Below are 20,780 nucleotides of genomic sequence, written 5' to 3' on the forward strand. Positions count from 1 at the left end.
CTTCTGTATTCCAAAATTCACTGCCAGTACTGAAAATCTATAGTACACGTAACGTAAATTGTAGCATTTTTAATGCAGGCAGTAAATTTAGAACACGGCCATGATTGGTTTAAATTCGTAAGCCTGTTCTACAATAAAATCGCAAGTTGTAAAAAATTGATCAATTGAATACAATAAAAATCGAATATGATAATTAATTTCTTACAGTCTACCATTATATTTAAAGTCTATTGTAGAACAGGTTTTATACTATAGTTCTAATTAGCGACACTTTTGTCTTTAGTCTTTTGTCTTCAATTTTTCCTATAATCCTATTGGACATTGAACATCGTACGTCAGATGTTGTATGCTACGTGAAATATGAATCCTACATAAGGAACAGCCAAAAGTGAAAATACATTACTCTTTTTTTTTGCTCTTCTGCACGCTAGGCTGCTTGTTTTGATCGTATTGATCCTTTCTATCTCTCTAGAGGTGCCATTAATCCAAGAACCAGAAGATGTGCACGTGTACTTGAAGGAGAAGACGAAAGGTTACAAATATATAGTTTATCTGAAAGGAATCGAAACAAAAAATAGATTCTTGGACACGCGTTGAAATCTTGAAAAAAAAAGGAATCAGATCTGTCAAATCAGATTGACAGGTCGTCATTGAGTATGGCCATGTTGCGACAAGTCAAACCAGCATACGGACTCTTCAACGAAAGAGTTATCTTTCTGCTTCGAGGTAATGCTATTCCATCTTTTAGAACATTCAACTCTTCGACGGTATTCGCGAAACAACAACAACAACAAGAATCAGAGAGCAATAACGAAGTAAAGGAGAATAATAACGACAGGCTTGGCGGTGATAAGAGACCGTCTATTGACGAGGCGACGATCAGGAGGCTCGAAAGGTTGGCGCTAATCGGCTTTGAATTCAAGCAGAGCAAGCGAGTGCTGGAGGAAGCGATAACTTTCACCGAACGGCTACGGACGACTCGTATTGACGAGACGGTACGTCCGATGTACAGCATCCTGGAGAACAATTGCATTCATCTGCGGGACGACGTGGTACAACACATCGATCGGCGTGAGATACTGAGGAACGCTGCGGTGCTAGAAGAGGAATACTTTGTTGCGCCGTTAACGACGAGCAAAGAGAAAAAAAGTGAATCTGAACAATGAGTCTAGAAGCTGTACTAAAGACTGTCGGGTCGCATTTCCTCAGTCTGTCTGAGCGAATGTTTATATATGGACCCCAGGGCAAGCTGGTGCTGAGGAATCTCGAGGAACACTGGTTCTCTCACTGTGTTACAATGCCGCATTATAACGTGTTCCCATGTGATACAATCGCAGATACATTGCAGCAACTGCGAAGTAATTCAATGGACATGCTGCCATTTGCACTTGTCACACTGGGGACATCCAAGAGCGTATGGAATGAGTCTTTGCTGTCAGTGAGTAAGGTACTATCTCACAAAATCGCCAAGATTAATGTGTTCGTTGATGCGTCGGACTCGAAGGATCTACTGCATAAGAAGCAAAGAGAGCGCAAAGTATGGTGGCGCAAACTTGTCCAGCATCCCTCAAGATTCGTCCTCGCCGAAGCAAAGAAGACAAGGAATCTGGATGTGACGGAGATAGAGGCGCAGTTTCCTTTTGGAAATATCATCGTGGAAACAATCACCCATTATCCCGGCATACGCAAGTTGTATCCTCAGGTATAACGCTTTCTTATTGAAATATTGGTAGCATTATGAAAGACAGAGAGAGAATTATTTAAATGGGATATTTATTTACAGACTGAAAATAATAAAGATAATGTTATGGATGTGCATATGATCGAGCATATCGCTTCCATGGATTGGGGCTGCTTGGCGTTATTTTGTGACAGCCATATGCTGGATAAATCAACTAGAGCATATATTCATCCTAAGTTATGCCCATACAAAATCACGTTCCACATAGGAAAACAGGAAAATGAGACTGATTCAGATATAGAAGATTTGAATCGCTTTGTGCTATACTTAAACAATATGCTTAGGACGAGAGGGATCTCTACCATATTGACAAATACAGAACAAATCGTAGAAATGTGCCTAATACCGTACGTCGTGTCAGTGGATAAGACTAGTCTTAAGAATGGCGTTGTACATGTAAAAAATCGATCAACGACGCTTAGTGAGGCAGTTCACATTACTGACTTGGTAAAGTATATTAGTTTGCGTTCTTCTTGAATTACCGTAGTGGCAATTCAATTGGATTTTTCGATCAATGTTTATAAGATATTGCTATCATGTAACTATATTTAATTAGTAACTATATTTATTACTGACAATTACAACGATATAAACTGTAAATATAAATGAAAATTCTGTTCTATGTTCTCTCCTCTTTTATCCCTATTTTGTTTCTGAATTTGAAGATAAGTAGCTACTAATTCAATCTTATGTGGTAATATACATTTTTTTTTAATGAAGTACGCAAAATAAAATAGTAAAGACAACTTAGATTTTCTGATCCTGAAAAGGAGACGCAACGCATGGCATCATACGAGGGATGATGGAAGGAAGGAAGAAAGTTTGCGGAAAGGGATGCCAGACAATTCATACTTAGTGGAAACGTGCATCATCTTGCACATTTCACAAGCCTCGCAGGATTTCCCGAATTTATCTCAAATTGGCGATGCCACAGAGACAGTTGAACAATTCTCCGATACAAGAGGATAATACTCTCAACTGAAGCTAAGCAGGTAGTTGTAGCTTCTTGCCTTTGAGTACTTTGGTAATATAGAGGTAGAAAAAGTCACAATAGAGAACTGTCTGCACCAATCCAGCAACTATAGCGATCAAGTCGTAATGATCTTCAGCATAGTAGCGGTAGACCCAGTTAAACAGGTACAGGCCTCTGTATGATCCCAAAGCGAACAAATAATGGCTGGTAATGCTTTCTGCCTCGCCCGTTTTCGATACCAGAAACAACTGCGGTAATATTGCCACTGACTCTAGATAAATGCTGAATGTCCACAAGACCTCGATGAAGGACAGTTCGTGATTGATCAGCAGTGATAGTATAAATGCTGGTAAAATTAAGAACTCGATTCTGAAACAAGAAAGTTCATCGTCATCACATTCCCAATGAAGATACCAACTGAGGAATATCATTTTAGGTCTGATCTTTTTAATTAAACTTGCACCATTCATCTTCTTTGATTTATGACTGTTTCTACCAACGTTAAAAACTTCTCAGTTCAATTTACTTTTTATCTTTTCTTCATTTTTAAAATTAAAAAAAGATAGTTGAATTGAGATTAAAATTATAATTATATTGATAGAAATAACATTAGGTACAGTTCCATCAATGTAAGAGTAACTTTAATCAATTTAATTTACTATTTATCTATAATTCTTAGAATTTACTATTTATCTATAATTCTTAGAATCAGAAAAAGCTAAAGAATAAATTGAACCGAGATGGAAATTAATCTTAACATTGATGAAACTGGATGCTCATTTCTATCAATGTAGATCAATTTTAACTTTAATTTAACTTATTTTTTATCTTTCTGATTCTGCGAACCAGATAAGAAGTAAGTTAAATTGAGATTAAAGTTAATCTATGTTGGTAGAAATAGGCATTAAAGAGAGAGAGAGAGAGAGAGAGAGAGAGAGAGAGAGAGAGAAATCTGGTTTATGGAAGTCATCTGTTCTTTTTAGCTGAACTTGCAATTTTCTCTTTTTTTCCCCCAATGTGAAAAGAAAAAGAAGACAAACCTTGCAAAGTTTAGCTAAAAAGAACAAGCTTTGTCTTATGTCATAACTTGTAAATAAAGTTTAACACAATGCTTTCGTTCATAACAATCACATGAACAAAAGCATCAAAATCATTATCTTGGAGTTTATTGGTTTTCATTCAAACCAGATTAAAAGGAGAAAAGATAAATCATGTAAGAAGTTGAACTAAAAAGAACAGGCCTATGGACAGATTTTGGAATATTTTTTCTTACCTGAACGTGTCATGATTATGATCATATGTAGCTTTGAACTTAATATACATCAAGAAAACCGTGGCGAGAGATGCGGCAATGAACACGATTTTCATGAATGTGTTGTATGCCGAGATAAATGTGGTGAACAGGTCTAGATAACGGGTAGTATAAACAATCGCGAAGAGGATCTGTGATTTGCCGCTGATACCTGTGAACGTTGAAACATCGATAATCACTGTCTGTTGAAGATGAGCATTTATCAGCATTCATTCGTCACAATTTATTAAACTCATCACGAACACATAGCATTCCTTGAACGATATGATCAAGGTGATCCGACTCACCGGCGCAGCTCCGTGTCTTCCATATCTTTACGAGTAGTATGATAATGGCTAAAAGATGCGATAGATCGCCCAGCAATCGGAATATATTCATGTCTGCGGCCGCGGGATGTGACTTTACGTAAAAAAAACCCGCGGGGGAAGATAAAGAGCCAGCTCGCAGCTCGTTCGACAGCGGCACACAAATATGACGTGGCTCTGGCTGTGGTTACAGCAGATGGCTGACCCCACGGAATCAGATTGAACACTCCGGTTCCGATGTTGACATCGAATCATCAGGAGAGCAAGAGAGACATCTGGAGAGGGAGCCTGCATCGATTTTTTTTACTATGTGAATTGACGAGTCTAGGGAGTCGATTCTGTGTCTTGAAACGAGATGAAAATTACAAAAGTGAGTGAATTTACTAGAATACTAATTTTATTCATCAACATCTAGTAAATTTGCTCACTTTTGTGATTTTCATCTTGTTGAAGATACAGAATCGACTCCTAGGAATTCTGGAGCGAATTTAGTAACTTATCAGTTTGATCTAGAGAAAGTATCGATGCGACTGACCGGCGAATCATGTTAGTCAAAAATTTTGCTTTGATTTGTGATTCGCCGATTGAATAATAGTGGTTTCCACTGGAAAAACTAGTCCAATATTGGGTCTCATTCACCAACCTTAAAATAAGCTAAACTTTGGTTAAAAGTTAGTTAATTATGAGTTGTGAAACTGGGCCTAAAATGAGGCCATGTAACCGTCTATTAACTTAATCGAAAATCGTTGGTGTAAGAGATCCATTGTTACAAATCAATTATATTTCCAGTGTTAATAAAGAATTTTTTTAAGGCTAGAGAGAGAGGTTATCGCGACAACAAAGAACATGTAATTAAAAGAGTTAAATTATTTATTAACACTGACAATGGGTGTTAAATTCAAGTGTTACATTTAATTACTCCAGTGTGCTCTAGTTTTTCAATGGAAAATGCTGTGTGCAATTAAATGCAAATCAATTCATATATTTTTTATGTTATTAATAAGTTTAATCCTTTAATTCTTTAGCCCGTTTCTACCAATGTAGATTACTTTAATCTCAGTTCAACTTACTTTTACTCTTTATCTTTTTCTAATCTTTATCTTTTTCTAATCTTTATCTTTTTCTATCTTTAGCTTTTCTCAGAAAAGGAAAAAGATGAAGAGTTAATTAAACTGAGATTAAAATTAAACTACATTAGTAGAAACAGGTCTTTGTTGTCAATAATCTTTCTCTCTCTCGCTCTCTCTCTCTCATAACCTTAAAAAAAGTAAACTATTTATCGATGAAGTGCAAAAAGTACGAGCAACACAAACGGACCTACATTTCCATCAATTTCCTCGTATCCCGCTCTAGCAGTGCGCATGTGCAACAGATTTGCTTCATAACAGTGGTGGGGCTCAACGTTTTGTAACGGTAGAGGAACGGTGGGAATGGTCAACGGCAGTGCAGAGCTGGGATTGCTGGGAAGTTATAAGTTCTGCTGACGCAGGTCGCAGCAGGCGCTGGAAATGGTTGGAGGTCTTTTGCGCGAGCTCCTGTGAACCACAGCAAAATGGCGACGTCCGACTCTAAAGCGTCTTTGCGGACAGTGAAACGCGTTCAATTCGGGATCCTTTCGCCCGACGAGATTGTAAGTAGACTATATGAACTTGCAATACTTCCGAGGCAGAATTCGCGAGAAGTGGAACTCCTTTCAGGAATTACATGGCGCAATCTCGCGCAACGTCCCATATCTACCCGTAGTACATTGATCTCTCGCGGATTTAAATGTACAAACGTAGCTTCCTCGATAGTTTTTACGTCGGAACATTTCTCGTAGATGTTATGGGACTCATGACAATTGATTTCGTTGCTACCTGCGATGTCTAATATATAAAGAATTAAATTGAGCGTAGAATATCGATGATGTAGTATTAGTGTGCCTGTATGTGTATGTTGACTGTCATACTTTATAATGTTAATTATTGAGAAGTATTACCAAAAATGAAATTATGAAAAATATATCAGGGAAGAAAATGTGAATGTAAATAACGAATATAAGTGATTGTATTTATTAACATGTTTATTTAACCACTACTTGTTTTGCGTTCTGTTGTAAGAAAACTATATGATGCCAATGAAAATTCTTCTACTTATGTTTTTTCATATGAGGCTTCCTCAAAGTATCAATTACTCTGTAATGATTTTACATTATCAAATTTTTCAAGCCTGTTGATTCGTTACAGAATACAGAGATCTGTGAATTTCTGATATCTATTCTGTATACTTTTAAGCCTATTTCTACAATGTACTTTTTGTTTTCTGTTTCTTGTTTTTTGCTATTTTTTATTTTATCTTTTTGTTTTTTATCCGGGTTGTTTGTTTTATGTTGCTTAAAATAAAAGTTAACAAATTTTGAAAAAAAAAACAAGAAATACATAGCAGAAATACAATTGTTGATAAAACAGTTGCAAAGGGGAAAAATACAAGAGATAAAAAATAAGAAACAGGAAACAGAGAACACATTGTAGAATAGGCTTTAGCAACAGTGTCAATGTCGTTATGTTAGGCTTATTCTTTTTAGCTGAACTTGTGCACAGTTCATCTTTCTCCTTTTTCTTTTTATATTGGAGAGAAAATATGTATATAAAATAATTTACATATATAAAATAGTAAAATATACATGAAGAAGATAATATTAACTTATTTTTTCTGTATAAAATATATAGACAATAGTTAAATGATTTGTTTGATAAAGTATTAAAAAGTTAAGATCTCTTATAATGTTTATATATATAAATTATATAATATCTCGATTAAATTTCATTTTTTTATAAAATATGAGTTGTTACACTTTTGTGTAGCGTCGTATGTCAGTCACTGATGGCGGCATACGGTTTCCCGAAACTATGGAGGGAGGCCGCCCTAAATTGGGCGGTCTTATGGACCCAAGGCAAGGTGTTATCGACAGGAATTCCAGATGTCAAACTTGCGCCGGCAACATGACTGAATGTCCTGGTCATTTTGGTCATATAGATCTAGCAAAACCAGTATTCCATGTGGGATTCATTACAAAAACTATAAAGATATTGAGATGCGTGTGTTTTTACTGTTCCAAACTACTTGTCAATCCTGTAAGTATTTATTCAAGTTGCGTTATGTTTATAAAACTCATAAGTTTTTGCATTTAATTGACTTATTCTGTATCTACATTCTGTATCTTTCTAAAAATTTATAATTGTAGAAATTTAAAATTGATTAATGAATTTTTTGATTTTGAAATAATAAAATATGATTATAAAATAATGATAGGAAATCTTTTATATCTTCAAAAAGATTGATAATAATCAGTTTAGCTTATTGTTAAGTATGTTATCTTTAAATAACATCAAAGAGAAAATTAAAAGAATTCTTCAGAACATTAATCCTTTTCTGCTATTTTCAGCATAATCCAAAAATAAAAGAAATCGTCATGAAGACAAAAGGACAGCCACGGAAGCGACTCGCATTCGTTTACGATTTATGCAAAAGCAAGAATATCTGTGAAGGCGGAGATGAAATGGATATTAACAAGGAGAATGCAGAGAACCAGCCTCAAATGGATAGAAAACCAGGTCATGGTGGTTGTGGTAGATATCAGCCTAATCTTAGACGATCTGGCTTGGATGTCACTGCAGAGTGGAAGCACGTTAATGAAGATTCACAAGAGAAAAAGATAATTCTCTCGGCCGAAAGGGCTTGGGAAATCTTAAAACACATTAAGGATGAAGAATCTTTCATCTTGGGCATGGACCCGAAATTTGCACGGCCAGATTGGATGATTGTCACCGTATTGCCAGTACCACCATTGTCTGTTAGACCTGCAGTCATTATGTACGGTTCCGCTAAGAATCAGGACGATCTAACGCACAAATTGGCAGACATTATCAAATCAAACAACGAGTTAGTTCGAAATGAACAGTCCGGTGCAGCGGCACACGTAATTTCTGAGAATATAAAGATGCTACAGTTTCACGTGGCGACGCTTGTCGACAACGACATGCCCGGTATGCCCCGGGCGATGCAGAAGTCGGGCAAGCCACTCAAAGCCATCAAAGCCCGACTGAAAGGAAAGGAAGGCAGGATTCGTGGAAATCTGATGGGTAAACGTGTGGACTTCTCTGCGCGTACTGTTATCACTCCTGATCCTAATTTGCGTATTGATCAAGTAGGCGTACCGCGCAGTATAGCGCAAAATCTGACATTCCCCGAGATCGTGACGCCCTTCAACATCGATAAGATGCAGGTGCTAGTCAGGCGTGGCAATTCGCAGTACCCTGGCGCGAAATACATAGTACGCGACAACGGCGAAAGAATTGATCTGCGTTTCCATCCCAAGTCCTCGGATCTGCATCTGCAATGCGGCTATCGAGTAGAACGACATATCCGCGACGGTGATCTCGTAATCTTCAATCGTCAGCCTACTCTACACAAGATGAGTATGATGGGTCATCGTGTTAAGGTGCTTCCGTGGAGTACATTCCGCATGAATCTAAGCTGCACATCGCCGTACAATGCTGACTTTGACGGGGACGAAATGAATTTACACGTTCCACAGTCAATGGAGACACGCGCGGAGGTTGAGAACATTCATGTGACTCCACGACAGATTATTACTCCACAGGCAAATAAGCCGGTTATGGGAATTGTACAGGATACTCTGACAGCAGTCAGGAAAATGACCAAGCGTGACGTGTTTATCGAAAAGGAACAAATGATGAATCTACTCATGTTTTTGCCTAGCTGGGATGGCAAGATGCCGCAACCATGTATCCTGAAACCGAAACCGCTATGGACCGGCAAGCAGCTGTTCTCCCTTATTATACCAGGTAATGTGAACATGATACGAACGCACAGTACACATCCTGATGAAGAAGACGATGGTCCATACAAGTGGATCTCGCCGGGTGACACAAAGGTAATGGTGGAACATGGAGAACTTGTAATGGGTATTCTTTGCAAGAAGACCCTGGGTACCTCAGCTGGTTCTTTGCTTCATATTTGTATGCTCGAGTTGGGCCATGAAGTATGCGGACGCTTTTATGGCAATATTCAGACAGTTATCAACAATTGGCTATTATTAGAGGGTCATTCGATTGGTATTGGCGATACTATTGCTGATCCGCAAACATATTTGGAGATTCAGAAGGCGATCAAAAAAGCCAAAGAGGATGTGATAGAAGTAATTCAAAAGGCACACAACATGGAACTTGAACCTACGCCTGGTAACACGCTTCGTCAGACTTTCGAGAATCAAGTAAACAGGATACTGAACGATGCTCGAGACAAGACCGGAGGCTCTGCTAAAAAGTCCTTGACAGAATACAACAATTTGAAGGCCATGGTAGTGTCAGGCTCAAAGGGTTCCAATATCAACATCTCTCAAGTTATCGCTTGTGTAGGCCAACAAAATGTTGAAGGTAAACGGATACCCTTTGGTTTCCGTAAGAGAACGCTGCCACATTTCATTAAGGATGACTATGGACCAGAGTCCCGTGGTTTTGTCGAGAATTCGTATCTCGCTGGTCTCACGCCTTCCGAGTTCTACTTTCACGCAATGGGTGGTCGTGAAGGTCTTATCGATACCGCCGTAAAGACGGCTGAGACTGGTTACATTCAGCGTCGTTTAATAAAAGCTATGGAGTCGGTGATGGTGCACTATGACGGTACCGTGCGTAATTCCGTCGGTCAATTGATTCAGCTGCGTTACGGAGAGGACGGTCTCTGCGGTGAGACCGTCGAATTCCAGAATCTACCAACGATCAAGGTGAGCAACAAGGCTTTCGAGAAGAAATTCAAATTTGATCCCACCAACGAGCGATACCTACGGCGTATATTTAACGAGGACATCGTCCGAGAGATGATGGGCTCCGGTGAAGTGATATCCGAACTAGAAAGAGAATGGGAACAGTTGAACAGAGATCGCGCTGTACTCCGTGAGATTTTCCCGAGCGGAGAATCCAAAGTTGTACTGCCCTGCAATTTGCAGAGGATGATTTGGAACGTACAGAAGATATTCCACATCAATAAGCGAGCGCCGACCGATCTCAGTCCAATGAGGGTGATCCAAGGCGTAAAGAATCTTCTGGAAAAGTGTATCATTGTCGCTGGAGATGATAGACTGAGCAAACAGGCGAATGAGAACGCAACATTACTGTTCCAATGTTTAGTAAGATCGACTTTATGCACCAAGTGCGTCTCCGAGGAGTTTAGACTGTCCAGTGAGGCCTTCGAGTGGCTAATTGGAGAAATTGAGACAAGATTCCAGCAGGCTCAAGTATCACCCGGCGAGATGGTCGGCGCATTGGCGGCGCAATCTCTCGGCGAACCTGCCACTCAGATGACCCTGAATACTTTCCACTTCGCTGGTGTATCATCGAAAAACGTAACCCTTGGTGTGCCTAGATTGAAAGAAATCATCAACATTAGTAAGAAGCCGAAGGCACCGTCACTCACAGTGTTCTTGACTGGTGCTGCCGCGCGTGATGCCGAAAAAGCGAAAAACGTGCTTTGTCGACTGGAACATACAACGTTGAAAAAAGTGACGGCAAATACAGCGATATACTACGATCCAGATCCACAGAATACAGTAATTGCAGAAGATCAGGAGTTCGTCAACGTGTATTACGAGATGCCTGACTTTGATCCCATGAAAATATCACCGTGGTTGTTGCGAATCGAGCTGGATAGGAAACGAATGACTGATAAGAAGTTGACAATGGAACAGATCGCGGAAAAGATCAACGCTGGCTTTGGTGACGATTTGAATTGCATATTCAATGACGATAACGCCGAGAAGCTGGTATTGCGCATCAGAATAATGAACAGTGACGACAACAAGTTCCAGGATACGGATGAGGAGACCGTAGATAAGATGGAGGACGATATGTTCCTTCGTTGTATTGAAGCCAACATGCTTAGTGATATGACTCTACAGGTACGTTGGATTGTAAAAGCACAATACCAATTACGTTAATCTTTTGTATCTTTGCTTAATCGCTGTTGTTAATGTAGTTATGTAGAGGAAATTTGTTTTTTACATTCTATTGAATGTTTTAGGGTATCGAAGCTATCGGAAAAGTTTACATGCATCTGCCACAAACGGATTCTAAGAAACGCATTGTTATCACGGAAACTGGCGAATTCAAGGCCATCGCGGAATGGCTTTTGGAAACCGATGGGACGAGCTTGATGAAGGTGTTGAGCGAGAGAGACGTTGATCCCGTGCGGACATTCAGCAATGATATTTGCGAAATATTCCAAGTGCTCGGCATCGAAGCCGTGCGAAAGTCAGTAGAAAAAGAAATGAATGCAGTGTTACAGTTCTATGGTCTTTATGTCAACTATCGACATCTTGCCTTGCTTTGCGACGTCATGACTGCAAAGGGTCATCTTATGGCGATAACACGTCATGGAATCAATAGACAAGACACCGGTGCTTTAATGAGGTAAATGAGTCTCGCCTTTTTTTTTATTGGGATCTTTGAAAGATTTATGTATATTTTGCAATGATAGATAGAAGGTAATCGGTTAAAAGTTAATAAAAATTTGAATTTCTTTAGGTGTTCCTTCGAAGAAACTGTTGATGTATTATTGGATGCTGCGTCTCATGCAGAAGTAGATCCAATGAGAGGAGTATCCGAAAATATTATAATGGGACAACTTCCTCGAATTGGAACAGGTAATGCGCGATGTATACAGATCTTTTATAATATTATACAAGAAATATTACAAGTATATTATGCAAGTTGTATTCTAATTTCTATTCGCAAATCTATCTTGTAAAGAAATGTAAAGAAAATATTAAGATTCTCAGATCAAATTTATGGTCTGCAGAAATTTAAATAATGATACAACATCAATAACTTTATGTTGTATGTTTAGGATGCTTTGATCTATTACTGGACGCGGAGAAATGTAAGTCTGGCATCGAAATTCCTATGGCAGTTGGGGCAGGTATGATGGGAACAGCGGGAATGTTCTTTGGCAGCGTAACTGGCATGTCTAGCATGAGCCCTCAAATGACTCCTTGGATGGGAGCTACTCCTGGTTATGGTGCGTCGAATATGTCACCAGGTAAGCGTTGTGTAATAATTTCAAAATAAAGTAAAAAATCTCTTTTCGAGAAATGTATATATTAACAATTGTTAAATAATAATAACAATTGTATGCAAATAATATTAACAATTGTATTCTTTTGATTTAAAGCTTTGAGCAGTGGTATGACGCCAGGTGGTGCATGTTTCTCGCCATCGGGAGCATCGGACGCATCAGGCTTATCGCCAGCGTATTCTGCTTATTCACCACAGCCAGGCAGTCCTGGCAGTCCAGGTCCAAGTATGAGTCCATTCCCAATGTCACCTGCTGGTGCGGCATCACCCAGTTATTCTCCAACGTCGCCAGCGTATTTACCTACATCGCCTAGCATGACACCGTCGAGTCCGAATTATTCTCCTACAAGTCCAACATATTCGCCGACCAGTCCAAATTATTCACCAACATCACCAAGCTACTCTCCGACAAGTCCGAGTTATTCGCCAACCTCACCGAGTTATTCACCAACAAGTCCAAGTTACTCACCCACTTCTCCAAGTTATTCACCAACGAGTCCGAGTTACTCGCCTACTTCGCCAAGCTATTCACCGACCAGCCCGAGTTATTCGCCTACGTCACCAAGCTACTCACCAACTTCACCGAGTTACTCGCCGACGAGCCCAAGTTATTCGCCAACCTCACCGAGTTATTCCCCGACAAGTCCAAGTTATTCGCCTACGAGTCCAAGCTATTCGCCTACGAGTCCGAGTTACTCACCAACATCGCCGAGCTATTCACCAAGCTCGCCCAACTACACACCTGCTTCACCCTCATATTCGCCCACTTCACCCAGTTATTCACCAAGCTCGCCGCAATACTCGCCCGCGAGTCCAAGTTATTCTCCCAGCAGTCCCAAATATTCACCGACGAGTCCGAGTTATTCTCCTACCTCACCGTCATTTGCCGGTACATCGCCGCAATACACACCTGCGAGTCCCACATACTCGCCAACCAGCCCGACATATTCACCTACAAGTCCGTCATACTCGCCGAGTTCGCCGCAGCATACTACATCTGGCAGCACTCGATATTCACCCAGCAGTCCGAACTATTCGCCTACCAGTCCAACGTACTCGCCCACAAGTCCGCAGTACTCGCCGTCAAGTACCAAATATTCGCCCACAAGTCCTACCTACACTCCTACAAGCCCGAGTTATTCTCCGACGAGTCCGACGTACTCGCCACCTGTACCGGGATACTCGCCCACGAGTCCCACGTACTCACCGGCGTCACCTGCTTACGAGACGGACGACTAATTTTAAGTTTTTCTCGTCGTAAATTATATTTAGATACTTATTTTTTTAAATAAGTTAATTATAAGCCCGATCAATTGTAATTACGTAATTACACATAGTTGCAAATAAACTACACATTTATTAAGATGTTTCTTATGTGACCTATTTGGTACTTAAGTTGGATATAACATGATATTTTCATCATGTCAGAAATTCAAAGAAAATTAAAAAGAATGAAAAAGATAAAATTAACTAAAAATGTATAGTTGATAATTTCTCGGCTGTTAATTACAATTGATATATAGCACGCAGATTACGATGCGTTTTCGCCACTCGTATCAGGGAGGTTGTGACAAATATAATGACAAGAGCGAAGTACATGTTACGGGAAATGAGTGTTATAAGCGAATATGTTAATCGTGTGTTATAAGCGTATATATAACAGTATCTTAGGGACCAGGGAATTTTATAAGTCACGATCGATAAAACTAATGCACTACTGAACGAGGACTACTGATGCAAGAAATGTCTAAAAATTCAGGGAGATCATTTGTATATGCATCTTTATTACAATTATTACGATTATTCTCGTAGAGCTATATCTTTAGCATCTAGTAAGCTGCACGATATCAAGACTACATTTTATTGATATTTAGTTTATTGAGTAGAATATTAAAATCTGTGATTTTTATTAAAAAAATGCGAAAATGAAAATCTTAATTTATTAAAGTGGAACTATTGCTATTGTCCATCATTAACACATTTATTTTATTACAATGATCATTTTTACTTGCTCGGAATATATCACAACGTTAATGTTTTTTATAAATAAAAATATATATAGAAAGAAATTAATAAAATCACTGACAATATCTTGAAAGTATATTGTGATGTAAATAAGGAAGCTCTTAAAAAGTGATCTAAATCGAATCAATGCGGAAATATGAATGATATAAGTGTCCAGTCGACTAAAAGTAATATATAACATCTATATTATAATTTCGCATCCAATATAAATATAATATATAATATCGCAGTTATACATTTAACAGTTATACATTTTGGTCAACTGGATGGACTTCTTGCTTTGGAAGTTCGTCCTCTTAAATTTTCACATGATATTAAAATTCAATTGAGTCTGAAATCCATGGGATAGAAAAAGAAGAATAATTATAACATTGTTGAAAGTAAAATTATATAGATCTTATATTACTCTTAGTTGATTTCAGCTGAGAGTGGTATATAATTACTTGATTTAACACTTTAACATGATTTTACTGATAAATAATTTTTAAAATAAATAATTGTGATATCAAGAACAGCAATTCCTATAAATATTAGTCAAAGTAAAGCGTAATCAAGTTCTATCTCTTTATTGTCTAGTTTGCTCTATCGACAGCTTGCTAAATACGAAAGTCATATACATTGTAGGTCTTCCTGCAGCTCTCCCATTCCAGCTAAGTCACTCGTGTTCGATATCGGTATCGGATTACTTTGGTGCTGTGGTACGGTGCGTACCGCGACGAAAACCGGTCCAGATTCTTACTACGAACATTGTCCTAGTACTGCGGCAGTGCAAGTGAGCAATATGAATCCTGCAAGTGCAACGTCGTGGAAAAATGGAAATTCGGGGCTGTCGTTGCTCTTTGCCACTCTGTGCATCATTGATATTTTCGGCGTATTCCCGATAATTGCGTTACCACGATCAATCGTCCAGTGCGGTGAGATCTCACTGCAATTTTTTATAAAGATAAGAGAAGTTTCTGATAGGCGACTACATGAAATATTTTACAAGAAAATCGAACACCCTGAAAAATCTGTGATTTTTCTCAACTATGAATTTGAAATATTTGTCAAAGTTAAAAAAGAGATTCATATGAGAAACTCTTTATAACGAAAAAGAGGCTTGGTTGATTGCGACAAGTGTTTATAACAATGTATATTTGTGATAACATTATATGTAGCGATAAGTTAATTTTAATTAATAAAGAGTATCGTGTAATGTTTATTGTTTCTTGTGTTAATCTAGCAATAAAGGCACCAGCATAAATTGTTTGTTTGTTAATATTCCTTACATTCCATTTGCGTTGATGAACCATATCTTTGGAATTAAAAAAATTATATATCTCAGAAAAATTATATAATCAGATATATATATATATATATATATATACATTAATCAAAAAGGATAGAAAAAATATATGTACTGATTATTAGGATTGTACGGAATCCCTTTGGTACTCGTTGTCTTTGGTTTGCAAATTTACACGGCCATTCTACTAGGGAGATCATGGATTATCGCGATTGCTCTGGATCCGCAGATTTCACAAAAAAATCGGTATTTTTATTATTTATTTCTTCCTATTAAATTTTTTAATGTTTGTCCAATAAGAATAGATTCTAAATTTCGATATTAAATTGCAGCTATCCTCTCGCCGCCGTGACGGAATTAACGATGGGACAGCGTGCACGATCCATCGTCACTCTGTTTTTGGATTTGACGGTTTTTGGTTGTAGCATCCCGAATTTGTTAGTTGGTAAGTAAAAAGGCGCCTTATAATCATATATTAACACTAAGAATAGTAATTTTTATTTTGTTCTAAAATGTTCTTTGCATTTAATATTGTTAATTGAATAGATACAAAGAAGATATCCTTTTAATAAATTGTATTTTTTAATAGTAGGTATTCTCTTGGACATTACGAGATAAATTCTATAATCTATATAATAACTTTACGCAAATGATTTTTAGCTTCGCAGAATTTGCACCTGTTCGGACTTAAGGTATCAGGACAGCATTTCGATCTTTCTTTTTGTTATTGGCTGTTAATAGTCGGTCTTTTACTTTGTCCATTAATGTGGCTGGGCAGTCCGCAAGACATGAAGTAAGCTAAATTGTTTTTCATTATTATAACTCATATATATCGATGCTAAGAAATTTACTAAATTATTATAGATTGGTCGCAATGTGTTCTAGTATAACAGTTACTTTAACAGCAATATTAATATGGTGGAGCATTGCAAATGACGACCGAGCATTTAATGTTACACCAATTACCTCTTCACCGACATGGGATAAATTTATTTCCGGGTACGCGCAGTTTCTGTATTACAAATACATATTTAAAATGAGTATTTTTCTTTCTTTTCACATTCAAAGTACTGTAGTAAAATAATGTATTAAATATAATTTGTTAAATTAAATGATCCATTAATTAACTAATTAATAATTACTTGGATAAATTTTTAGGTATGGTATGCTAGCTTTTCAATTCGACGTGCATCCTACTTTAATGACCATACAAGTTGATATGCGTCATCCTCGAGACATTGATAAAGCCATCTTCTTTTCTTTTATGGGTAAGAAACAACGAAAATAAATCGTTTCTTGTCTTTTATTTCTATGTATATCTCGAGGAAGCATACAATTAATTAAAAATATTTTTTCTATTTCTTCTATTTTGTTAATATAATATAAATGTAATATTAAATAATCTCAAATCTATTTTTTCAATATTGAAATAATTTTTTATGATCCCAAGCAAAACCTATTCTTTTTTGTGTAACTGCTAGTGTACTTCTCATATTAATTTCTTTTTGCAACAGCAAGCGGATCGTTGTTCATCATCACTGCTTGTTTGGCCGCATGGAAATATGGTGGCAATATAACTGCCAATATTTTGGAAGCTGTGCCATCCGGATCGGTTGCGAACATCGTTATTCTATTAGCCGCTCTTCAATTATGCTTCTCTAGCGTAATCGGCTATTCGGCGCTTTTTCAACATCTGGAAGACCAATGGAACATACAAAGAAGTATAAAAGGATCATTTATTTATTTATAAATTAATTGACTTAATTAAAGCCACAATTAATTTACCTTATTGTTATATTCAAGCTTTCGGATGGAAACGATGCGCCATGAGATCAGCGGTGGTTTTTCTCAGTGTGGTTGTAGGCGAATCGGTACCGCGATTCGACATCGTCATGGCTCTTATTGGTGGATCGTTGACCGGATCATTGGTTTTTGTTTTACCGCCTTTGATATACACCCGAGCACTAGCTTTGAAGAAACAATCGAATCATGTGATTGCCGAAGAACAGATCTATCCAGGTTCTCGCAAAAGATTCAATGGCGAAGAACAGCACTTGATGGATCCTGAAGCTCATTCCCGTTCAATTTATTATGGTTTCTTAAGTGCCACGAATAATTCTCGCAGGTATTGAATAATGGATGTTCAGAGAGACATATATTTAAATATATATATTTTTTTAATTAATTCTATATGCAAATTGAAAAATTTACTTTTTCAAATATCTTAAATCCATTCAATCTGCATTTACTGCTCCATATTGAATTTTTAACAGCTATACATATCTCTATTTCAATAATTTGGATGAGGAGACAAATTCACATTCGAGCGAATTCGACAATTATTACGAGGATGAACATAAAGACGAAGTCACTCAAATTCCAATGACTAGTACTTGTCAGGAAGATCAGCCACTTCTAGATGCCACGGAGCCAACCAGAAGTCGAATCAGGAAGTTTACGAATGATTCGCAAGAACAGACCGCAGAAACGGTTGTGAAGAGGAAAAATGTATGGAATCTGGAAAAAGCAATTAATTACTTCGACTATTTTATAGTGACGATAGGTATAGTAATCACGCTGTCTTCGACATATGTCAATATTTGGTATACCATACGTTATGTGCGTTTTACGCCACCGTGCATCATTAACGCTACATGGGATAAACCTTCATAGTTTGATTTCAACCATATAACATTTGCATTTTATCATGTAATTTATCGAGTATGAAGAATGATAATTTCGGATGTATGTATATTAAGATTAAATATTTTGTGAGTGTTAAGAATATCAAGCGATACACTGTAATTTATTTTCATATACACACACACACACACACACACACACACACACACACACACACACACACACACACACACACACACACACACACACACACACACACACACACACAGGGTGTTTGGAAATTAGTGATAAGTTTTTCGCACAGGGGCAGAATGGATTAAACTGAGAAGAAAAGTCCTCTACCATCTGCTTCATAGAGTATAATCCTTTTCCAATCAATCTGTAATAAAATTTCAATTTGTGATTAAATTAAAAACTTAGATCTGTATTATATACGTATTAATAAGATTAAGTTTCTATTTGTCTACTCAGTGGTCAAATAATATTTAATTGTTTCAATTTTCGCTTTCTTTCGTTTACGCTTCTGTTACTCTCCCATTACATTCGACTTACACTCCGATTTTTATTTTCATCAAGGTATACGAAAGTTTGCGATCTTGCATCAAAGGTTGATGTAAAACTGTTAATATTGTTTACTTCATTATACGCACATTACTAAATTTAATATTTGTTCTCCAAAATATATAATTATCGATTAGTTGTTCAGTTATAATTAATTGTATTTCGTTTGTAGACGTGATTGTTAGAATTATTTGCATTACAATTATTAAAGTTATTAACTCTGAAATCAAATCTGCAGCTATAATTATTTGTGTAGTTAGAAGTCATTTATTAAGGCCGGTTTCACCAAGCTTAATCGTGATTATCAACTACAATTGATCGATTCTACTAAACAGCAAACGCGATTGGTCAGTCAATGGCCGATGAAGCTAATTAGCGTTGGTGAAACTGATCCTTAATGTTATAAATAAGAAGACACACTACGCAAGAGCACGAAGCTCCAAATTTGAACAGTATGCATGCATTTCTGTGAATTGATATTTTTTTCTTTATATAGCATTTTGAAATAAAATATAGAAAGATGAAATACAAATCACAAAATCACATGAACGTATCTTGCTGTTTTTTTTTGTTTGCGTTTTTCTGCGATGTAAAATTTTAATTTATGGTTTATCTTTTCAATAGACGACATATTTATCGTAAAGATAAATATAACTTTATCAAATTTGTTTGGTCATCGAATAATTTATAATGATTTACTTTTATAGTTATGTATCTTCTTCATTCCAATATTATGCTTCGCTTTTTGTCGAAACTTAAATCACTGAGTTATATTAAAAATTGCTGGTCTTGATAATGATTAAAATTGAGTGTAACCGATATGTTAATCAATTGAACTAATATATTGTATTAATAAGTGTAAGTAACAGGTGGGAACGATAAAAACAAGTAATATAAATAAAATATATGTATACACAATATGCAAAATTAGCATCTTGGCAGTTTAATTGACAAAAACTTGAAAATTTCTAAAACATTACAAGCTTATTAAACATTAGCTTATTAAACAAAGTTTAATAAGCTAGAGACGCGAAAGAGAGCATATGGTTACTCTTCGACCATTAGACTGAAATTTCAGGCATTTTGACGATTGGCAAATATTAGGTCTGCTCTTTATGGCTGAACTACTGTTCACTTGTTGCACTCAAGGCGCGTTTTCCCAAATACACCTTTTGAATGAAAGATGTATACATTTGGAGTTTTCCAGAAAATTTAGTGCAGTGCAGCGAAAAAGAATGGGTCTTTTGAAATATTCTAACACTTGTTAAATACACCGCGTATTTCATATTCTTTTTAATTGTTTCCTATTCTAATTAACATGATATTATTAGTGTAACGTTGCGGAAACATCGTAGAAATTGATAAATAATGTTGCAGTAACATTCTCGAAAAATTTAAAATATTACAATGCAACGAACACACACATCTCTCTATATCTAAAATATACATATATATATAATCTAAAATAAAAAATATACATATATATATATATATGTATACATATATACGTATACATATAATTTTAAATATCAAAATTTTAGGAATTTTATATTTATACGTGAAATATATAAAATTATTCAATTAAACTTATTTCAATTAGCTTTTCTTATGTCCGATTCTAATACTTTGAAAATTATAATATTCTTTGATAAATATCAGATTACACGTATTACGATGAAATATCAATGATATGTTGGTTTTTTAAGTACAACGTTCGATGAATTATTTGTAACACGTAATAAAAAATTACCGCATTGAACAGATTCATTTATATTTCTAGAATTAGATATATAATATGTTTTAAAA

General features: G+C 36.6%; 5 protein-coding genes across 7 annotated transcripts; 4 read left to right on the forward strand and 1 right to left on the reverse strand.

The window, feature by feature from the left end:
• The first annotated feature begins 330 nt into the window (after positions 1–330).
• GatC (glutamyl-tRNA(Gln) amidotransferase subunit C, mitochondrial) lies at positions 331–1,166 on the forward strand. Its single transcript, XM_011058920.2, has one exon. The coding sequence runs from the start codon at positions 657–659 to the stop codon at positions 1,164–1,166; it is 510 nt and encodes a 169-aa protein (XP_011057222.1). The 5' UTR covers positions 331–656.
• DNApol-gamma35 (DNA polymerase subunit gamma-2, mitochondrial) lies at positions 1,163–2,353 on the forward strand. Its single transcript, XM_011058922.2, has 2 exons — positions 1,163–1,702; positions 1,784–2,353. Exons 1-2 carry the CDS (start codon positions 1,163–1,165, stop codon positions 2,216–2,218), a joined length of 975 nt encoding a protein of 324 aa, XP_011057224.1. The 3' UTR covers positions 2,219–2,353.
• On the reverse strand, positions 1,757–4,580 carry KdelR (ER lumen protein-retaining receptor). Its single transcript, XM_011058923.2, has 3 exons — positions 4,314–4,580; positions 3,988–4,177; positions 1,757–3,083 (listed from the first exon to the last, which is right to left on the reverse strand). The coding sequence occupies exons 1-3, from the start codon at positions 4,402–4,404 to the stop codon at positions 2,726–2,728; spliced, it is 639 nt and encodes a 212-aa protein (XP_011057225.1). The 5' UTR covers positions 4,405–4,580; the 3' UTR covers positions 1,757–2,725.
• Positions 4,581–4,939: 359 nt separating this feature from the next.
• RpII215 (RNA polymerase II subunit RpII215) lies at positions 4,940–15,728 on the forward strand. 3 transcript variants are annotated; one of them, XM_087415480.1, is made up of 8 exons: positions 4,940–5,082; positions 5,620–5,961; positions 7,175–7,444; positions 7,756–11,286; positions 11,409–11,797; positions 11,912–12,030; positions 12,234–12,425; positions 12,558–15,728. In XM_087415480.1, the coding sequence occupies exons 2-8, from the start codon at positions 5,884–5,886 to the stop codon at positions 13,697–13,699; spliced, it is 5,721 nt and encodes a 1,906-aa protein (XP_087271606.1). In that variant the 5' UTR covers positions 4,940–5,082; positions 5,620–5,883; the 3' UTR covers positions 13,700–15,728. The 3 variants fall into 3 exon arrangements, with proteins under 3 accessions (XP_087271606.1, XP_087271607.1, XP_011057220.1); XM_087415481.1 differs by having other exon boundaries at positions 4,952–5,179; XM_011058918.2 differs by lacking the exon at positions 4,940–5,082 and having other exon boundaries at positions 5,487–5,961.
• Positions 14,752–19,205, forward strand: mah (solute carrier family member mahogany). The gene is made up of 10 exons (XM_087415718.1): positions 14,752–14,771; positions 15,110–15,399; positions 15,896–16,016; positions 16,103–16,215; positions 16,431–16,563; positions 16,635–16,769; positions 16,929–17,038; positions 17,285–17,491; positions 17,574–17,895; positions 18,044–19,205. Exons 1-10 carry the CDS (start codon positions 14,752–14,754, stop codon positions 18,441–18,443), a joined length of 1,851 nt encoding a protein of 616 aa, XP_087271844.1. The 3' UTR covers positions 18,444–19,205.
• Positions 19,206–20,780: the final 1,575 nt, after the last annotated feature.

The sequence above is a fragment of the Acromyrmex echinatior genome, chromosome 18, assembly GCF_024713525.1.
Source record: "Acromyrmex echinatior isolate Ae372 chromosome 18, ASM2471352v2, whole genome shotgun sequence".
NCBI lineage: Eukaryota > Metazoa > Arthropoda > Insecta > Hymenoptera > Formicidae > Acromyrmex > Acromyrmex echinatior.